Consider the following 21,130-nt stretch of genomic DNA (forward strand, 5'->3'; position numbering starts at 1 on the left):
TAATCTCAGATATTATAGTTTTAGGTTCTAGAGTTTGCACTTCGTTCTTTTTTATAGTTTCTGTTTCTCAGCCAAGATTTTCTATTCATTCATGCATTATAATCATAGTTTCCTTTGTGTCCTTGAGCATAGTTATGATAGTTGTAAAACCTGTTCTGCTAAATCATATTATCTGAGTCATCTTGGGGGCAGTCTCCATTGACTGCCATCTCTCTTAACAATGGTCTTGTTTTCCTGTTTCCACATATGTGTAGTAGTTGACTGTATTTCCTTATGAGTCTAGTACTTTTTAGTTGTATACTGGACATTGAGGATGATATGTTTAGAGACTCTAGATTCTGTTATATTCCTTCAAAGAGTATTGACTTTTTGTTTTGGCAGGCAATTAATTTGGTTGGTTTCAAACTCTTTCTCGCTGTAAGCAGCAGCTGGAATCCCTGTTCAGTTTTTATAGTCTTTGCTGGGCTGCCTGGTGTCTGTCCCACATATGTGTAAACCAAGGGTCAGGCAGAGATTAAGGAAGAGTTTATATACAAAGTTTAGAACTCTTCTTTTCTTGTTCTCTTCATTCTAGGATTTCCCTTCTCAGTCTCAACTACTGTAGATACCCCAAACTCTGTCCTCTGGTTCCTCAAGCTAGTAAGACTTCAGGATTTCTACTCAAGTTTTAGCTACTGGCATGATACCAACTAGGCAACTCTTCTAACTTAGTTTGTTCTATTCGTAGTTCTCTTACAGTTACTCCTCACTGGCTGCTACACCCTCCAATATGGCAGACACAAAAGCTATGTCCAAATGAGATGCATTATTGATTCATTGGATACCCCATGGGCATTTCCACACAGTGCTGGTCTTCAACTGGGGCTGACACTCTCTTAGAGATACCTCGAGACTCTCTGCCAACTCTAGCCCCTAATGGAACACACCACAACCTCTTACTGCTAGTATTTTCTAGAATGATGGGCTGCCTGCTTGTGCGGGATCTCATCAAGATACCTGAAGCTCAGTTCCTTCCACGATATCCTCTTAGTCAATAGGAAGCTTATCCATGCTGTCCCACCAAACAGTACAAGTGCATTTCCAAGCTCCTGACTATTTTCTCTTCATCTTGGCCATCGAGGGTAACATAATTCTCCAGGAGGAAGTAGATGTCTCTTTGTTCATTGAGGCCCCAAACTTGTGTTTCTGGGGTACACAAATCAAACGCTCTGAAGGACTCTATCGCTGCTTTATTTCAGTACCCTGGAATGAGCCAGTGGTCTTCTGAGACAGAATGTCTCAGATGGGGAGTGAGATAGGTCTTATCTTTGGAAGACAGCCCATATCCCTATTGGCAGTATCCCGAGGTCCCCCTTACCCCACCCCTCATTTCAAGCAAGCAGAGATGGGCCTGTGAAGTGTCTTTCAGAAATTGCTTTTCAAATTTCTCATCTTCCCTTGTATAGACTGGATATGGCATGGTGGTTGAACTGGTTCTGCCATCTTGTAGTAGATCTTATAAGAATGTATTTCTTTAGAAGGTTGAGTGTTATCATCAGTTTATCTTTGACTCTGGGGTCTTAGCCAAATTCCAAGACAAAGCAAATGTCCCACCCACATCCAGCCAAACATCAATAAATGTTTATGAAGTACCTTCCCAGAGCCAGAACCTGGCCTGAGGGCTGGAGATGCGGGGATGTAGATGACATGTCTCTGTCCTCAAGGAGGTCACCCTATAGTTGGGGAATATGGGAGGATCTGGAGACCCATAATAACTGCCTGTGCTAAGATGAGGTCCAGTAGGGGTACCAAGAAGGAGTAGTCGTCATGGCCTCCTGGGCCGGGGGGTGGGTAAGAAGGAGGAGGAGCATTTGCCAGACAGAAGGGGGAGGATGAACAGGGTCACAGGGTCTTGAAACAGCCCAAGTGGTTTATCACAGCCAGGCACTGAGTTTGAATTAAATCCTAAGGGTAGTAGGGAGAAGTTTTAAGCAAGAGAAGATTATAACCATATTTGACTTCCAGAAAGTTCTCCCTGGTGACAATATGGAGAGAAGGAGCCTGGCGATGGGAGGCCAAGAGAGGGCTATGACAGAAGTTCTGAGAAAACTGATGAGAGATAGCCCATGGAACAGGAGCTAAGAAGAAGAGACAGAAAAAAACATTCAGGAGACAGATGATAGGGTGTGGTGGCTAATGGGAGGAGTCTAAGATGGCTCCCAGATTTTTAGTTTGGATGAATGGGTGATGGCGATGCCTGTAGAGACTTGAGAAAGAGGAGGTGTGCTGTAGCTGAGTCTACTAGCCCGCAAGAGTAGATGGGGCACATCTCTTCACAACTCTGTGTTCAATTCTGTGTCACTTTGGTAGCTTGAAATTGGTGTTGGTAAAAATACTTACACCATAGAAATTGGCAAATGCAATGAATCAGGTCTCTTTTTCCCCAGGAGAGTTGGTCAGTGAATATTTTCCAGCACATCACTGAGTATTAAAGGAAAGATTCTGGCCTTTGGATATGTGAGGTTGGAGAGGCTAATGGGACACTTTAATAAGATGATAGAGGCTTGATACAGTGGGGAAGGGTCCAACAGAGCGCCTTTACCGAGAGAAGACAGAGAGGAAAGACTCATGAGCCTGTAGAAAAGGGAACTGGTCAGGAGGTGAGGAGTCAAGGGGTTCTTCCATGAAGTCCCCACTTTTCTCTCTGCAGTGGTGGTGAAGTGGCTGCATTCAGGGAAGGGAGAAGGACCTCAAGACAGAAGGAGAAAGTTTGAAATAACTGTGAAGTTGGGGAAAGGAGCAGATCAGGTCATCAAAGTTCTGGACTACTGAGGGCAGGGCTGTGGCTGGAGACTCCTGGGCGCTCCCTGCTTCTGTGCCTTACAGCTGGACAACCAGGCCATTGTGGGCAGAGTTGGTAAGGTAGGGAACAAAGGCCTGAAGGGACAAGATGACTGACAAAGAGGACAAAGGCTGAGTCCTTGATGAGCTGGAAAATGAGGGCTAACAGGAGTGGAGGTGCAGGCCCCTGGGCAGACACTGGAGATGGCGTGGTCCTAGGAGATGACAGGGTCCAGGTGGGCCGGAGAGGCAGCAGGGGAGGCTAGCAAAGACAACTGGAAGTGAGGAGGCTGGACGTTGCCTCTTGAACACGACCCTACCCAGGGGTATAGAAAGAACTCTTTGTCCAGATGCCTGTCCACTCTTCTTCTCAGAGCCAGCCTGCAGCCTGACCTCTTGTTGGTCTCTATCTTTTAGGGATGAAATTTACTGCCAGATCTGCAAGCAGCTGTCAGAGAACTTCAAAATGAGCAGCTTGGCCCGGGGCTGGATCTTGCTCAGCCTCTGCCTGGGCTGCTTCCCACCCTCGGAGAGATTCATGAAGGTTGGGAGGGCCTGGGGCAGGGGCTGGGATTGGGAGGACATAGGTTGGCCCTTGGCCCTGGAGCAGGTCCAGAAATCTTGATCCCTGTTCCCATTCTGCTCTTGCTGGTCAGGATGGACAGGAGCACCTGTATTTCTCTGGGCCTCAGTTTTCCCTTCTGTAAAAGAGGATACTGGACCCGGTCCTTCTGCCCCCTATTCAAGGTCTGCAGGGCCAGTTTACCTGGGCTCAGGCACCAGGATGGCTCTTCTGAGGTGACAGTGAGATGGCAGGTGAAATGTACATTGCAAAAAACAAAGGTGTCCCGGGAGTGAGCCCAGACTAGAGACTGACTGCAACATCTCTCTCTAGTCATTACAACGGAAAATGGAGATAGGGTGTTGACAGGTACTTCCAAGTGTTTGAGGCCCCAGGCTTCGCTGCTTTGATATGTCTTTCAGTTCTTACTAATATGTAGGAAATACGGGAAGTCTAAAAATAAAATAAAAGTCACCTCCATACCCAGAAGTAACTTCTGTTACTGTTTCTGGCTTTTTGTGGTGTTACATAGTGTCATACTTATGGTCATGCAGAAAACAACCCAACTTTCTCTCATGTTCCTTTGGGGACAGCAGGAAGCATGGTCACCCCAGCCATCTGCCCTGGGCCTAGGACCACTCCTGACACCAGTAAATCATTCTAGGCTGCATCTTCGCACAAAATCTCTCTGAAAGATGAAATTTTCAACACATTTTACCCAACATATTTTGAACATCAACTCTCCTGCATTCTCTACTTGTCTCCATAAGTATTTTTTCATGTTATAAACTTTTCCCAAATGCCAGTTTTAATGCCATCTATATATAGCTATCTATTTAACTTGTTGATGGATATTTGAGATTGATCTTCCAATTGCTCATCACTATGAACACCACAGTGATTAAAAATATATATATTTGCCTTTAGGTTTGAATTATGGGGTCGAAGAGTACGCATGTTTAAAAACTATGTTCTGTTTAAAACATTGACAAATTGCTCCTCAGAAATGTGCCAAGTTACATTCCCTCTCATGTTGTGTGAGAGCACCCATCTCAATGTATTTCACCAACACCGAGAATTATCATTTTTATTTAAAATTATTTTCTAGATTTATTGAGATATAATTGACATAATATAGTAAGTTGAAGAACAATGTCATGATTTTATATATGTATATATTGCAAAATGATCATAATAAGTTTAGTTGACACATCCATTACCTCACATAGTTACAATTAATGTTATACTTTTTAGAATACATAAGTAGAAAGGGTCCTCTGTTCTAAGTGTCTTCCTCCCTTTCCCTTCCTCACCTACCAGTATCTGCTGAACTTCATTGGTGAAGGACCAGCTGGCTACGGGCCCTTTTGTGCTGAGCGCCTGAGACGCACCTATGCCAACGGGGTGCGCACAGAGCCCCCCACCTGGCTGGAGCTGCAGGTACGAGCAGGCTGGGATGGGAGACAGTCAGTGTGGGGTGGCGCCAGCCCCCACGGCTCCTCCAGCACAGATTCTGGGGTGCCTTCTCTTGTCCTGCCAGCAGGAAGTGTGTCCCAGAGCTCCTCCACCTGCTAGGGGAGCTTTCTGTGCCGGTGGTCTCCGTGAGCATCACCTGGGACTCAGCCTCCCCAGGCAAGCCCCACCAACCTTCAGTAATGCCCTCTTCATCTCTAAATTCACATTCCTTTAGGGCCCTACTAGCTGAAGGGGAAAATTAATCTACAAACTAGTTAGCATTAAAGTGTGAATGACTACTAGCTGCTTAAAGTGTTACCCTTCCCAAGGATGCTCCATTTTATAAAGAAGGCAGTGGTCATTCCAAGGTTGTCATCCTTGGTGGCATTGCTGTGCATCACCTGCAAGTTCTCACTGTGTCCTCAGGAAGGGTCATTCAGACATGGGCAAGGTTGAGGGTACACCCCCTACATACAGCTCCTGGAGGACCCTCACTCCCTATGCCCTGCGGTGCCCTGTACTGGGGTCACCTCCTGCCACATTCTTTCCTGTTCTTGCTCTGCCACCCAGGGCCACAGGGTCTCCTCCTCTTCTCCCATGAGTCCTAGAGTTGCACATGAACTTGCAACATTTTTATGGGCATGTTTATACTCTGTCATGCACAGTGGGTACTGCAGCTCCCATGGACCAAAAATGTTCCAGAGTCCAGGCCTTGGTGATTTCCAAGAGGTCCTCTAACCCTCTGTGATTCTCAGTCACTCAGCCTCACCAGAGCTCAGGGTTCCCATGTTAGAATGGGATCTTACACCTGCAGGCTGCACCCTGCGGACCACCCAGGCAGGCTTGCAGAACACACACACACCGCCAGACAACACTGGACAGCGCTGCTCTTTCCCCACCGAGTCCGCCAGTGCAGTAGCCAATGTCTGCTGGCCAGAACTCTAGGGAGAGATGGGGAGAGTGTATTAGCCTCTGGGTCTTGGAAGCTCTAGGGCAGGCAGGTGAGCCCAGGGGCCTCTGGGGCAGAGAGCCCGAGTCTTCATCTGTCCCCAGGCTGTCAAGTCTAAGAAGCACATCCCAATTCATGTCATCTTGGTGACTGGAGAGAGCCTGACTGTCACCATAGACTCAGCCTCGATATCACAGGAAGTCTGCCTGCACATCGCCCGCAAGCTAGGGCTCACCGATCACCTGGGCTTTTCCCTCCAGGTTGCTGTGTACGACAAGGTACTGGCCAGGGGTCTCATCCATTGCCTGCCTCCCTCACATGTCCAAGCCAGCTCAAGCCCTTGAACTGCACTAACCTGATCACTGCTCTCCCTCTCTGCCACCAAACACAGATACACACACACACACACTCACTCACAGACACACACACACATACACATACAGATACCCATTCATACACATAAGTCATACACATATACATATACACACATTCACACATATACACACACGTTCACACACAGTCATACACACACACATGCATGTATACACCTACACACACACTCACAGAAACACCTCATCATCAGGCATCCTGTCCTCCCGCACAGACACATTCTTAGCCCAATGACTGGCCTTTGGCACCAGTGTCACATGCACACCTCTCTGGCCCCCAGCACACCTGAGCAGCCCACACACAACTGTCTACTAGGCACTCGCCCATCCTGCCCACCCCTCACACTACGGAGCTATAGACTCCCATGTAGCAGATGCGGAGTGCCATATGGCACAGCCCCATCTGACACATCCTCACCCACCCAGATGCCCACAGCCTCAGCCTCACTCACACCAACCAGCCAGTCCAGTGTACCACCCCAGTCACGGCAGTCATGGTATCAGTCCCTGCCTCCCTTGGGAAGGACCATCAGGGAAGAGTGTCAGAGTAAGAGACTAACCATGCCCCTATGTGGAGTGACCCTTGGGAGTCCAGATGGGCTCCTGTCCCCCAGGAACCCACAGTGGGTGGTTGAGCACTCCCCCACATGCATGTAATTAGGGTGGGCATCCCTGTAGGATCTGCACACAGCATCCCTAACCCCTATTGCCCCTGCTCTGGCCTCAGTTCTGGTCCCTGGGCAGTGGGCGCGACCATGTGATGGATGCCATAGGCCAGTGCGAGCAGCTGACCCGGGAGAGGGGTGAGAGTGAGCGCCAGTCGCCCTGGCGCCTCTACTTCCGGAAGGAGTTCTTCACCCCCTGGCATGACTCCAGTGAGGATGCTGTCAGCACTGAGCTCATTTACCGCCAAGTCCTCCATGGAGTCTGGTCCAGCGAGTACAACTTCGAGAAGGTGAGGGGGCATCACAGCTGTCAGGGCCTGGAGATTGACCCATCAAAGCCTGAGGAGGCACCATGTTGCAGGGCAGGGCAGGCCACAGGGGCCGCAGGGGCCAGAGCAGGGGCCCAGGGATGTGTGTGTGTTGAGCGCAGGTCCCTAGGCCCCTCTGTTGGGCCTGCAGCTGCTCCTCTCTTGGAACACAAGTTCACTCAAACCTCTGAGGTTCATGTACCAGCAGCAGGCAGGGGAAGGCCTCCCATCAGTTCCAGGCCCTCCTGACCTCACCAGGCAGCTGTTTATGGGGCAGCAGGGCCTGGTGGTCAAGGATGTGGCCTTGGATCCCTAGAACTGTGGAAGTCATACCTGTGCCTCTTCCTGGCAGTGCGACCTTGGGTTTTATGTCATCTCTGAGCCTCAAGCCCTTATCTAGAAAGTGCAGAGAGTAATCAGAGCTGCTTGTACAGTCGCGAGACTCGAGGGAGGGGAGGATGTGTATCCGAAGTCTTGAGAGTAGCAGTGTCCCTATGCAGCATGTGCAGACCTCCCTGCGCCTCAGTCAGGAGAAGCATGCGCTCATGACTGCAGGCAGCAGCATTAGTCCTGGAGGCCTGCCTGGAATGTGGCAGCGGGCAGGGAGGTCTGCACATGCTGCATAGGGACACTGCTACTCTCAGGACTTCGGATACACATCCTCCCCTCCCGTGAGGGGCCCCTGGAACAGGGAACCCATTCTGGGTGCCCCATACCAGATCCCACTCAACCGAGTCCTTGCAGAAGCCCTGCAGCGTGGCCACTGGTCACTCTCGATAAGTAAGGACTGGGCAAGACAGGATAAAGGCCTTGCACATGTTCACTCCATTCAGTAATGTCAGGGTTCCACCCAGGCCTCTCCCACCTCCCCGTGGTTCCCTGGAGGCTGGAAGTGGGGGGATGGGGAACACTCATCATTGGGGCCCAGTCAGGGCACACAGTGGGTCCAACCACTGAGTTAAGGAAAGAGTAGTCCTGCCTAGAGGAGGTGGCAGGACTGGTGGCCGCTCACGCTGCCAGTTCTTGCCCGAGTGCTGGTCATCTCTGCTGTGTTGGGGTGAGCACTAGGGCATGGGATGGGGACATCATGGGGGAGGACAGGCTGTTACCTGTTCCCCCTTACCTTCTATGTGTTTCGGGCTGCACAGGAGGAAGAGCTGGTGGAGCTGCTGGCTCAGCACTGCTACGTGCAGCTTGGTGCCTCCGTGGGGAGAGAGGATATCCAGCAGCTGCTGCCTAGCTGCATCCCCTCCAAGCTGTACAGAACCAAGACCCCAAAGGAGTGGGTTAGCCTCGTTTCTGCTGCCCATGCCAAGGTCAGCCTCCACAGAGTCTGGGCTCTCTTTTGGGGGATGGGAGCCTAAGTGTGCAGAGGGGATGGAGCCCCTCGCTCTGAGCACGCCATCCCCTGGGGAACAGGAACTTTAACTTGCCAGTTAGTAAAGCACTGTCTCTTCAGATTTAACCAATCTCCTTTAGTTCAGCTCCCTATCCCAGGCACATTCCATGTTCCCTCCTCCTTTCCAGTTGGCATCTTGGGTCAGAGTAGTTCATCTGGTACCGGTCTCTACCGGTCTCTACTGCAGTGTCTGACTCGGCCCCAGCCTTTGGGCACAAGAGGCATTTACAGCTGCTTGCCTGACCACACCCTTGCCTTTGCACCATCCTGCCTTTGGAGTTTTTGCTCTAGCCCCAGCCTTTAGGTGTCCCCTCCCCTCCCTGGGCCCTGCAAGCTTGATGCGGGCTCTGGACAACAGGGAGGGCTGCTTGGTAGGCCTGCACCATATGAACACAGCTCCCCTGGGGAACTCAAGGCCTCCTTCCCATGCCTCTACAAACCCCTCTGATACACACTCAGGTTCTCAGGATCACCCACACCGACACTGCTCCCCGAACTTCCACCCCAAGGAGGACAGCAAAGACACACCATCTGACTCACAGTCCTTCTGCCTCCCATCCTCTCCCCACAGGGGCAGCCCTCCCAAGACCTGCCTTTCTGCAGAGCCTTCTTCTTCCCAGCGTGCTGTGCTCTGTAGCATGGCCTGAGGGTGCAGAAGTGTCTCTGAGGTGCCAGAAATGGCTCGCTGCTGCTGCTCCTATAGAGCTGTACATGGGGGTTTCTGCAGATAAAACGATTAGTTAATAATTCCCCTACCTCAGTTCTGCCTGTGGCACTATGGACCCAGAAGGACAGGATATAGAGTAAGAAATAAGACAGCTCACTGCCTGCCTGGCAGGGGCTGGCAGCCCAGTGACAGAGAGATAAGCCCCAGCTGAGTGGTTCAGGTAGCAAGGGCTGTTCAAGTTCAGGGAAGGTCATTGAAGAGGACCAAATGACACAGTCTACATTCTGCCACCCAAAAGAGAAGTGCCCAAAGTGGGCCATGGACCACGGTCCTGCGTGCCTGTGGTTTGGGAGTCAGACTTGCTCTGTCCTACTCTTCGGGAATGCATAGCCACTTATGAAAAGCTCTGACAAGTCATGCAGTAGAAAACCTGACTTTTACCCAACATTTCCCAAACATTCCATAAGATGTTCACTAGCATCCCTTGAGAATACTTCTTGTGACAAGGCACGTGGGGTAGCAGAGCCCCTCTTGAGTGTTCGTGGTGTTCCCCAGCCTGAGTGGATATGTTTGCAGGAGAAACGTGGATTCTGTAGGGTTTTTACGAGAGGGAGGGGAACCAGAGGTGCACATGAACCCAAATGATCATGAGTAAGAAGTGGTTTTATAATTTGGGAAGAAGGAGTTGGGATAAAGGTAAAGAATTAGGAAATTTTTACTGCACCACTTTTTTCTAACTTGAACATAGATAGCTTCACTGATTTTTCATTAAACCCTTAAAACATGTACATTATCAAGTAAATAAGAAAATACAAATACAAAAAAAAGCGAAAGCAATAGTATTGTATCAAAGGAATCATCATGCTTAACATTGTCATATATATCCTTCCAGACTACTTTATTCACATGTACACAACTGAGATACGAATATGATTAGAGAGCAATATACCTTTTAAAAAATAAAAAGAGCATCTAGTATGACAGTTTTCAACTTGACCACATAGTATGGAGCCTTGTTTCCACATCACTACATACTGATCTTCATGTTCATTTTTAAGGGCTGCATAGCACTATATTAAAAAATTATGATTACTTTGCTGATTCCTAGTGATGAATGTTAAGATCAGTTCCCGTTTTTCACTATTAAAACAAGGTGAACCACTTTGCAGATACAACTTTTATACACTCAACAGTTATTTCATCAGGATAAAGTCCTAGAAAAGAGATTTCAGAGTGTACGAACATTCTAACATATTTGATACATGTCGTATATTGCCTAATCACCCTTCAGATATAGTGCATCAATTTACATTCCTCACCCTAGTAAGTTAATATTACCCAACCACTTTTTAAAGTGGGAACAAGAGAAATAACATTTTATTCAACAACCATAAAATGAAAGTTTAATTACGCACACAGGCCAGTGGATGCGGGGAGAGGAAAGGGTGAAGGTGGAGGAATAGCAAGAAAGAAGGACAGTGGAGATGGTATCCGAAGGGGGAGGTTGAGATGGAGGCCCCTGAAAGATGCCTCCCAAATGTGTGGAAAAAGAAAGACAGAAGTACCAAGGACACAGACACACACCAAGACAGGCCACATGCCCAGAACAAGACACAGATCCACAAGGCCTGTTTTGGCAAGAGCCAGCCGGAGCTCACAGACCTATCTGCAGACATGCATGCAGATGCACTGGCACACAGCTTTCCAGGCAGAGGTAGCCAGCAGCAGCCTGACCCTGCAGCTCTCTGGTGTCTTGATGCTAAAGAGGAGGAAAGCGTGTCTCTCTTCTCAAACTTACCCATGATGGGTCCTCCCCCTAGGGCAGGTGAAACAGGGCTGCATCAGCCCCGCAACCTCCACACATGGCCCTTTCCGGGCACTGGCCCCACTGTAGGTAGAGGCTTCAAAGAATGATCCAGCAAACAAGCACTTGGGTACTGGGAGAGTATTAGCTGGGGCGAGGCTGGGGCTGAGTGAGTGAGAGATGAGTGGTAGCAGTGACATGCCATATCCCTGCACAGGCACTATACACCCAGAAGCAGGCAACACCTCGGACTGTGCAGGAGCAGGTGGTAGATGCCGCCCGCCTGCGGTGGCCACTGCTCTTCTCCCGACTCTTTGAAGTCACCACGCTCTCTGGTAATGGCATCTGACAGGGTGGGTGGGGGGTGGAGACCCCTCCTCAAGACCAGCCCAGGCTTTACACCTTGTCTCCTTTGGCCAGGCCCCCGACTGCCCAAGACTCAGCTGATCTTGGCTGTTAACTGGAAGGGGCTGTACTTCCTGGACCAAAGGGAGAAGATGCTCTTAGAACTCTCTTTCCCCGAGGTCATGAGTCTGATCACCAACAGGTGGGTGACCCTTGGGAAGGTGCCCAAATCTCTCTCTCTTCAGAAGCTCAGTCTTTGGGGCTCCAGGAGAGACGGAGAGAGGATGGTGCGTTGTCCATGGGAGACCGGGCAGGGTGCGGGATGAGGACCAATGTGTGTAGTGTGGTGGCCATTGGACATGGGACCTCCCCGCCCTCTTCTGTCCCAGGCTCCACTGCCCCCTTTGGTACTGCATCTACAAATCATGCATTGCCCTCTCAGCCTCTCTTTAAAACCAAATCCACCAAGAAAGGAGCACGTAAGCTTGCAGCCTTTTAAGTGTGCATTTGTTTACAGGTTCCTTCTCTTCTCACTGGTCATGTAGAAGGTACAGACCATCTGGGAGAGAAGTCAAAAGACAGGGCCTGAGTGTGTGACACTAGTGTGGCCTTGCAGGCCAGGCTGGACTTTGTTCACCCCACCCCCATGGCTCTCTAGCTCTCATCTCCTCAGAATGCCTCCAAGCCTTTTGGGAAAGCCTTTACTCTGCAGAGCTCCCCTTCAGTTAAAGCCCCCAGTGTGTCATGACCGTTATAATTGGTACACCAATACGTGCAGGGAACACACTGGCCACTGCTTACTGAGGCTGACTGTGTTGGGCGTGTTTCCATAGGCCATGAAGTTCTCACAGCATAACCCAGTCTGCAGATGAATAAACTGAGGCAGGCAGAGGCTGGGTAGCTCACCAAAGCTGGCACCTCATCTCACCTCCAATGTTCTTTGCAGTGTCCCTGGGGTGATCTGGTACACTGGCCACCTCATTTTCTGCCCAGGGCAGACCTGGAGGTTTGGCACCACCCACTGCTTCTGAGGCCTGAGGGGCCCTGAACTTGGGCTGCCATTTGCACCCCCCACACACAGGTGCCTGGAGCTTGGACTGACCTGAGCTCAGATCCTGGCCCTGCAGTGGCCCTGGACAAGTCATGTTTCCTTGTCTGTAACTCAGGAGGGTCACCCCTTCTGAGGCTGTTGAGAGGCTGAAATGGAGAAGGTGAAGGAGGCCTCTGATCACATCACACCCTTTGTCTCCTCAGGGAGGCTCAGGGAGGACAGAGGCTGGTGCTGTCCACGCTGCATGAAGAGGAGTATGAGTTTGTGTCCCCTAGCAGTGTGGCCATCGCCAAGCTGGTGGCCACGTTTCTGGAGGGCTTGAAGGAGAGGTCCGTGTTTGCCATGGCCCTGCAAGACCGGAAGGCCACAGGTGCCTGACTGGGTGGGTTGGGGGTGTGATGAGGGGCAGTTCATGTGGTTGATGGGAGGGCGACTTGCTCGTCTCCATGTCACAGCAGCCATGTGGCATGGAGCAGGACACAAGGGACTTGAGCAGAGAGAGAAAGAGAGGACCACAAAACACGGGGGGGAGCTTTGGGCAAAGCCCTCCTTCCACACAATGAGGGGTTCAAGGAGGTGATCTCAAACCCTCCAAGGCTACCCTAGCTAAGGTCTGTACTGAGGGAAGCACATGTAGGGCCTACACCCTCCCCCTGCAGAGAGCAGCCAGCCACCTGCTTGTCCTTTGAGCACCACCCCCATAGCCACCCTGTTATCCCCTTTTACAGACAGAACCAGAGGCCCAGAAGGGAAGCCCCTTGTTCAGAGCTACAGAGTTCAGGTGGAGAGGAGTTTGAGCCCCACAGTCTCGCTTGCTTCTCTGCACACCAGCACCCCAGCAGGAGCTTGAGAACACATGGGAGACTGGTGGGGCAGTTCAAGCAAGGGCTTTCAAAGGAAGTGGGGAGGCCCAATGGTATTCAGAAGAAGGGACTATGCTCTGTATCTCACAGCAGTAAGAACCTCAGCCCTGAAACCTTATCCCTGCCATCCATTCTGTCCTCACCACCACTTCATGAGGGAGGGCCTGTTATCTCACTTTACAGATGAGTTATCACACACAACCCAGGTAGGTGTGGGGACTGCAGCCAGGCCATTCTTGCCCTTGTCCACTCACCTCTTACCTCACAGGCTCTGGCTCCCGGTCAAGCCCCTGAGCAGGTGTCCCAAGATGGAGCTGGGGTCAGAGTTCCCCAGGCCCTTGAGTGCCCAAGCTCTGGGAATCCCACCACCGCTCCTGTCAGAGTGGCATTGGGCCCTCAGCTGTGTCTCAGCTTTCTCATCTCTCAAAAAAGACAATCCATGAAATGCCAACAAGCACAGGCAGAAGATCCACCATTTACCAAGGGCTCTGGCTTCTTCAAATGGTAGATCTTCTGCCTGTGCATGTGACCTGTAATTGCAGATGACGTCACCCTCCTGCCCTTCAAGAAGGGGGACTTGCTGATCCTGACAAAGAAGCAGGGGCTGTTGACCTCTGAGAATTGGATTCAGGGCCAGAATGACAGGACAGGCAAGACAGGGCTGGTGCTCACCACCTGCCTCTATGCCATCCCGACGGTCACCAAGCCCTCGGCACAGCTGCTGGTAACCTGTTCTCATCCCGGGCACCTTTGGGCACATGGGGAGATGGCTAGGACACAGCCTGGGGTCCTAGCTCAGGGGCCTACACCTCACTTTGCAGAAGGCCAGAGAGCCACCTGGGCATCAGGTCAGCTCCGCTAGCCCCACTGTCCCTCTGGGGTAATCATGAAGCTGGCAGTGTTTGTGCTATGCTTGGCACTTAAGAGTGAGGCTCAGCAAATGGCATTCCTTTCATCTCTTTCACCATGGGTGTATCTTAAGAACAAAGCCATCCTTTCCCCAGCCTCAGCCTCACTTAAACCCAGACCTAAGGGGGGCCCAGCTCTCCCTACTCCAGCCACTAAGACCACCCAGGGAGGCAGAACTAATAGGCATTCCAGCATGCATACCTTGAGTGCCAACTGTGTACCCCATGCCTGCAGTATAGAATTGAACACAACAGTGGCTCTGCCCTCAAGGAGCATTTGAGCAAATGATCAATTAATGGCAAGTATGTAAAGTGCTGCCAAGAAGCAGCGCTGGTTGTAATGGAAACAAATAATAGGATGGGGCTTCTCTATCCAGAGAGGCGTCTCTGAGGGAGTGACATTTGTGCTGCGACCTGAAAGAGGTGGGGGCCTAGCAGAAGGGCTAGGTGAGAGGTGCCCCTGAGGAGAGGGGCCCTGGGGAAGGGGAGCCTGGTGGGTCTGAGAAGCCCTCCTAAGGGAAAAGAAATAGGCTCAGAGAGGTTGAGTCATTGGTCCTGAGTTATACAGCAAGTAACATGGAAGGGGTAGGCCCGGGCTTGTTCAGCTCTGTGGTCCAGCGCCTTCCAAGTCACTGAGGCAACCAGATGAGGAAGAGTCTATGAGAAAGGCCTCACGGGCAATGGTTCCTGGAGACCCACAGGCCTGTGCCCCCACAGAGCTTGCTGGCCATGTCACCAGAGAAGCGGAAGCTGGCAGCCCAGGAGAGGCGACAGGCAGAGTCACCGCTTGAAGACCAGGCCATTGAGAAGCTGCATACCCTGGAGGAATTCTCCTATGGTTTCTTTAGGTGCCCACTCCACCCGCTAGAGACATACCATGAGACCCACCCCCACCAGCCCCTCTGCATTCCCCGATGGCTGTGGGGAGGCCTTGGAGGCAGGTGATGTGTCCACCTGGCCTCCCCAGGCAGGGAGGCAACCCTCTGACCCTCCCACGGCCACCCAGGGGGTTGGGGGCAGTGACCTGTGTCCCTGCTGAGTGCTGTGGGCGCAGAGAGCATCGCCACAGGGACCCACACTGGAGCCCGCATCTCCTTCCCCACTGTGCCACACATAGGCAAGTGGGGAGGGGACAGAGGAGCGGCAAGGGCAGAGGCTGGGTGAGGAGGGCCCTCATACCAACCTCTGTCTCTGATAGGGCCCCAGAAAAGGAGACAGTTAACAGGGCCATGTTCCCCCTGGCCCGGTCCCGGGGCCACCTGTGGGCACACTCCCCTGAGCCACTGCGGCAGCCTCTGCTCAAGCGTGTCCATGCCAATGCCGAGCTGCGGGACGTCGCCTGTCAGATCTTCATCGATATCCTTCCCCAGCCAGCCCACCCCATCTCCATGCCAACTCCATGGCTATGAGCCCTGCAGCCACCTCTTGAGAGGCCAGGTCTCACAGAGCACAAGGCAAAGGCAGCGTGCAGCTCAGGGGGCAAGTTGTGGGCCATGTGGAGCCGGGGTCAGGGTCCATGGTGACAGGCATCCACAGAAGCATGTTCTCCTTGACAGCCACACCCATCCTCAGGTACATGGGCGACTACCCCTCTAGGCAAGCCTGGACCTCCGTGGAGCTCACCGACCAGATCTTCTCCTTGGCCCTCCAGGACACAGCCCTGCAGGATGAGGTCTACTGCCAGATCCTGAAGCAGCTGACACACAATACCAAGAGGTCTACTGGGGATGGGGTAGGGGCAGAGGGTAAAATGCTGGGCCCCCTCAGTCCTCACCCAGACCCCAGAGGCTGTGCCCACTGTTCAGCGGGGGAGGTAGAAGCTCGTGGAAGCCACACAGCCTGCCTGGGCACTTGCAGTGGCAGTGGGAGGGGCTGGAACCCTGGTCTCTCCTGCTGACATTCTAGTATGCTCAGAGCAGGGAGAGCAATAGGCCTGCCTTGGACCCTGCCTGCTCCCACTGTCTCTCCTGTGTGACCCAGGAAGGCCATGGCCTCTCTAAACCTCAGTGTACTCCTCCACAAAATGGGCACAACATCACCCCTTCTTGCCCGTAGCCTCAGGCAGGCCTCGTGTGCCATCTCACTAAGGTGCCTGGCTGGCCTAGCCTCTGGGAGGGGCTCTTCCTGGGCTGATGGGCGCTGCCACCCTCAGGTATAGCGAGGAGCGGGGCTGGCAGCTGCTATGGCTCTGTACTGGTCTCTTCCCACCTGGCAAGGCACTGCTGCCCCATGCGCAGAAGTTCATAGACACCAGGAGGAGGAAGCCGCTGGCCCCTGATTGTAGCCGCCGCATCCAGAGGGTCCTGAGGTGAGCCTGCCAGCCCCCATGCCCAACTGCCCCAGAGTGTCAGCCTGGGAAGGCTGAGGGGCCCATCGGGCCCTCCAGAAGTTCGTAGTCCAGTGGAGCCAGAATCCATGTCTTCTCCAGAAGCTGGTATTAGTTTAATAAGGCAAGACCAGGTCCCCAGCCACTGGGGAGGAAAATGGAAAGTGAGGCCCAGAAAGGTCTCAGCCAGGTCTGCTGGTCAGTAGAGGCTTCTGGCAGGCTCGGTTGTGGCCGTGAGCTCCCCTACCCCCACGGCTGCCTGTCCAGAGCACAGAAGGAACTTCCTGGAAGCCATAGGGTGACTTGGATGCCCCATGCCATCCATGTTCCTGCTTAGCCCAGCCCAGAGTGGCCGAAGTCAGAGGCCCATCCCTGCCAATCCATGTGCCATTTCCACATCCCAGCTCTCCCACAACCAAGCAGGTTTCCTCAGCTCTGTCTTGGATGCTGTCTGCCCCCTGGCTTGAAGAAGGGTATGAGGGAGGGTGGGATGGCTGTGTGAGTGGCTGTGAAAATGAGTGGCAGCCCTGGTCATTGAGAGGTAGGTGAGTGCCCTTAGAAAGGCCCTGCCAGAGTCCCTGAGACCTGTCCCATGCTCCTGCTGTGTGAGAACAAGAATACATCCCAGCCTGCCTGCCAAAGGCCTTGGCCAGCCAGGTCCTCCCATGTGTGTCCCAGGCCTTCACGGCCTCCTCAGAACCCTGGGTCACCTGGGAGGTGAGTCCAGGCTGGCCTCTGCTGCCTTCTCTGGGCCATGTGCTAAGCGCCACAGGCGGGGCAGCCCCCTGAACCACCCTCTTGGCAATGGTCACTGGGGTTATTTCTTGTTTCATGCCTAGCACATTGTTAACGTAGCTAGCTTGGAGGACGCTGGTTGGGCTGGGCTGGCCTGGGCAGCGGGCAGGACAGAAGGCACAGCATGCACTGTCCTGCTCTAGGACGGGGCCCCGAAAGCAGCCCCCACACCAGCTAGAAGTGGAGGCCACTGAGCAGAACATCTCCCGAATCTGCCACAAGATCTACTTCCCCAACGACACCAGCGAGGTAAGCCCCTGCCCCAGGGACCTGGGCTTACCAGCACCTGGCCCCAGCCTAGGGCAAGTTCCCATGACTTTGATTACTTGAGGAGTGGGTGGTCTCACCTTCACTGCTTTCCTGACTTCGCCCCATCTCCCCCAAGAAACTGTCTGCCCTGCCCTCACTGGTACCCTATGATGGTGAAGTGAGTGCTGTGCACCCTCAGAGCAGGGCAGGGCCACCCCGGGTGAGGCTGCTAATGCAGTGGGAAGCCAGGACTGTCCCAAAGGTACAGAGGGGCATTCTAGGCCAAAACATGGAAGAGAAGAGGCCAGAAGTGCGGGCAGCCACGCCAAGTCCTAGGGGCCACGGGGCCCCTGCGGGCTTCTGATCCTGCCCCAGGCATGGGGAGCGGGTGCTGCCATTGGGTGTGCCTATGAACAGAGCCCATGTTGACAGCTGGGGATGGCAGAGGGGACAGATGGGAGGCGGGAGACTGTCTAGTCCCAGCTGTGATGTAAAGGCCCTTGGCCAAGTGACAGCAGTAGAGCGAGGGGCGGAGGAGACAAAGCGATGTGCCTTCCCAGCCCTCCCCATTGGCACTGTGGCCTTTGTGGTCTTGGAGCTGGTTGAGTCCCCCAGAAATTTCCCACAGTCTGGCTGCAGGGTTCTCAAAGCAAGTTTAAAGGCTGGGCCTCTTGGGCTCCCGAGGTAGTTAACTGTGTGACTAAACAACAAAAACATCTGGCCAGTCTTCTCAGGCCAGGGCACGTCCAGCCCATTTTAGGAAGGTGCAGCAGTGTCAGGCTGTGAGGGGGTCATCCAGGCTAAACCTTGTCCTAAGACATTCCCACGCTGGCTCTGTGCCCAGATGCTGGAGGTGGGAGCCAACACGCGGGTGCGGGAAGTGTGTGAGAGCATTGCCACCAGGCTGCAGCTGGCCTCCTGGGAAGGCTGCAGCCTCTTCATCAAGATCGCAGACAAGGTACAGCTGGCAGATGGGCCAGGGTCAAAGGGGAAAAAGCAGGCAGGGTGTGTGGTAGTCCCTACCCGTGGTGGCCCAGGCCCCTCACTGCACGCTGAGGGGCTGTGAGGACAAAGGTGGATGGGTTCATGGAGCCCACAGGCCCCCAAATGAGCACCTAGCCTCTCAGGCCCTAGTGCTCCCCAAGAGGGTGCTCCCCAGAAGTCCCTCCACCTGTGCACCTCCCTGTACCTCCCTTCACATGCACCCCAGGTCATCAGTCAAAAGGAGGGAGACTTCTTCTTCGACTCCTTGCGGCAGGTGTCTGACTGGGTGAAGAAAAGCAAGCCCCAGAAAGAAGGTGGGGTGTCTGTAGGGCAGGGAGGGGCAAAGAAGGGGGAGTACATCTAGGATGGAGGGGGAGGGGTGGGGACTATCTGCATCCCTGGGCCAGGGTCAGAAGGCTCCCCTAACATCTCCTGTGTGGCCCATGCCCTTTCACTCATTGCCCCTTATGACCTCCATGTCATGGGTACGGTCAGGCCTGGGTGCAGGTGGTGAGGGCCCTGCTCTGGGAGCTCTCCCAGCTTGGGCAGGTACAAGGCATAAGGGCAGGCCTAGAACAGATGGCAGGGTGATGAAGGGTGCAAGGGGGCCAAGGGGGTGGATGGGGGCCTGACGCTCATGGGGAGGTCCAGGCACATTCCTGGAGAAGGTGGCTTCTATACTAGTCATGAAGAATGAGGAAGAGTTGGGGCCAGGGAGGAAGAAGAGTGGAGGCTTTCCAGCAGGGAGGCAGCAGGAGCAAACACAGTGGCAATGTGAGCAGGCATCAAGGAGAGTGGGCTGCAGGCAGGATGTAGGCAGGTGGGCAGCAGGGCCCTGGGCTGGGGCGGTCCTGGTGAGAGCCAGGCCCCAGGATAGGCTGGGTGCTTACTGCCGTCCCTGCCTAGGTGCCCCCATGATGCTCCCCTATGAGGTGTACTTCATGAGGAAATTGTGGCTCAGTGTGGCCCCGGGCAAGGACATGAATGCAGACACCATACTCCATTACCACCAGGTACCTGGGCAAGCTCCTTCCTGGTAGGGGTTTGAGTCCACCCTCATTCCATCCCACAGCCGCCTTGCCCTAGGAGGCCTGACCCTCACTGGGTGGTCCAGGAACTTCCAGAAGTCTCACCAGGGGGCTTCTGGAGCCCTTCAGGCCCCATGTGGTGGCCAGGCTGACCCCCTAAGGGTTCTAGAGCCAGAAGGAGAGAAAGAGAGCAGCGTTTGGGGAGTGACTGTGCCAGCACCGGCAGCACGACTGCCAGGAAGGGGAGGGGGCAGAGGGCCCCCGCAGTCCTGGGAACACTGGCCCTTGTCCTGAAGGGTCAACTACATAAGGGTGGAGCGGGCCACTGTGTTCACAGCGAGCTGTCAGGGACCCCGGCCCCAACTTGGAGGGTTGTTACCTCTGTAGCAAACCCTACCCAGAGGGCCTTAGCTTCTTGCTGGTTCTGTCTCCTGCATGAGTGGGGAGCAGCAGCCTAAGGCCCAGTGTGTCCATCACCCAGGAGCTGCCCAAGTACCTGCGTGGATTCCACAAGTGTTCAAGAGAGGATGCTGTCCACCTGGCAGGACTCATCTTCAAGGCCCAGTTCGACAATGACCAGTCTCAGCTAGCTAGTATCCCCAAGATCCTGAGGGAACTTGTGCCTGAGAATCTCACCCGCCTAATGTCCTCGGAGGAATGGAAAAAGGTCCCTGACTAGAGTTGGGGAGGGACCCCACCTGGGTTTAATAAGCACATTCCTTGGCTTGGAGGGTGGGCTGGGTCTGCATATAGCTCCCCTTCCCCACTGTCCACAGCACCTTGGAGACACGTTCTTCTCCCTAGGGTGCAGGGGACGCACTTGGCTCTAAGTGCCCCCCAGGCTGGCCTCAGGCACACAGGCACTGCTCTGGGCTGGGACCTCAGGGCCCCATGTGTAGGGCCCGGTCAGGCAGTGGCCCCCACCAGGACTTCACTGACCCTCACTTCCCACAGAGCATCCTTCTGGCCTGTGACAAGCATAGGGACAAGACAGCAGAGGAGGCCAAAGTGGCCTTCCTAAAGTGGATCTGCCGGTGGCCCACCTTTGGTTCTGCCTTCTTCGAGGTGAAGGTAGGTCTCACCCATGGCCAGCTGGGCTTGCCCAAGCAGGCCCCACCCAGCTCTTGGCCCTAGCAGCCTGAGCTTCTCTTTCAAACACACGTCTTGGGGCAAGGCTGATGCCACATATGAGACGGGCATGTGTGCACGTATGCATGCGTGTTCCTCAGGGAGGTGGCCACCTGGCTTTCCAAGCTGGGCTCTGACCACCATGCCCCTCCCCAGCAAACCTCGGAGCCCTCCTACCCAGCCATCATCCTCATCGCCATCAACCGACACGGGGTTCTGCTCATCCACCCCAAGACCAAGGTAGCAGCAGGGCCCCGCTGGGCTGGGGAGGCCATCAGGGGCCCGAGACCCCCACATGGGTGGGGCTGCAGTCCTGCCCTCTTGGCCCCCTCCCACAGCTCTGGAGGACCCCAGGGCAGCAGCTCAAACTCAGACCCTGGGCCCCGGCTTCGGCGGGCTCCTATGCGCCCACCCACCCACCCACTCTGCCCTCAG

At 53.7% G+C, this 21,130-nt stretch overlaps 1 protein-coding gene across 1 annotated transcript in view; it reads left to right on the plus strand.

Moving 5' to 3' along the window:
- MYO7B (myosin VIIB) overlaps positions 1–21,130 on the plus strand; it is an 82,875-nt gene that overhangs the window by 59,995 nt on the left and 1,750 nt on the right. Inside the window, exons 25-44 of the mRNA XM_006913450.1 lie at positions 3,238–3,364; positions 4,703–4,822; positions 5,891–6,064; positions 6,903–7,130; positions 8,297–8,464; positions 11,236–11,353; positions 11,439–11,565; positions 12,618–12,784; positions 13,820–14,001; positions 14,903–15,033; positions 15,384–15,541; positions 15,748–15,901; positions 16,338–16,493; positions 17,450–17,555; positions 18,400–18,513; positions 18,766–18,853; positions 19,446–19,552; positions 20,049–20,234; positions 20,522–20,638; positions 20,852–20,935. Coding sequence (XP_006913512.1) covers positions 3,238–3,364; positions 4,703–4,822; positions 5,891–6,064; positions 6,903–7,130; positions 8,297–8,464; positions 11,236–11,353; positions 11,439–11,565; positions 12,618–12,784; positions 13,820–14,001; positions 14,903–15,033; positions 15,384–15,541; positions 15,748–15,901; positions 16,338–16,493; positions 17,450–17,555; positions 18,400–18,513; positions 18,766–18,853; positions 19,446–19,552; positions 20,049–20,234; positions 20,522–20,638; positions 20,852–20,935 — 2,812 coding nt within the window. The remainder of the gene's footprint in view (positions 1–3,237; positions 3,365–4,702; positions 4,823–5,890; positions 6,065–6,902; positions 7,131–8,296; positions 8,465–11,235; positions 11,354–11,438; positions 11,566–12,617; positions 12,785–13,819; positions 14,002–14,902; positions 15,034–15,383; positions 15,542–15,747; positions 15,902–16,337; positions 16,494–17,449; positions 17,556–18,399; positions 18,514–18,765; positions 18,854–19,445; positions 19,553–20,048; positions 20,235–20,521; positions 20,639–20,851; positions 20,936–21,130) is intronic.

The sequence above is a fragment of the Pteropus alecto genome, unplaced genomic scaffold (genome assembly GCF_000325575.1).
Source record: "Pteropus alecto unplaced genomic scaffold, ASM32557v1 scaffold725, whole genome shotgun sequence".
NCBI classification, from domain to species: Eukaryota; Metazoa; Chordata; class Mammalia; order Chiroptera; family Pteropodidae; genus Pteropus; species Pteropus alecto.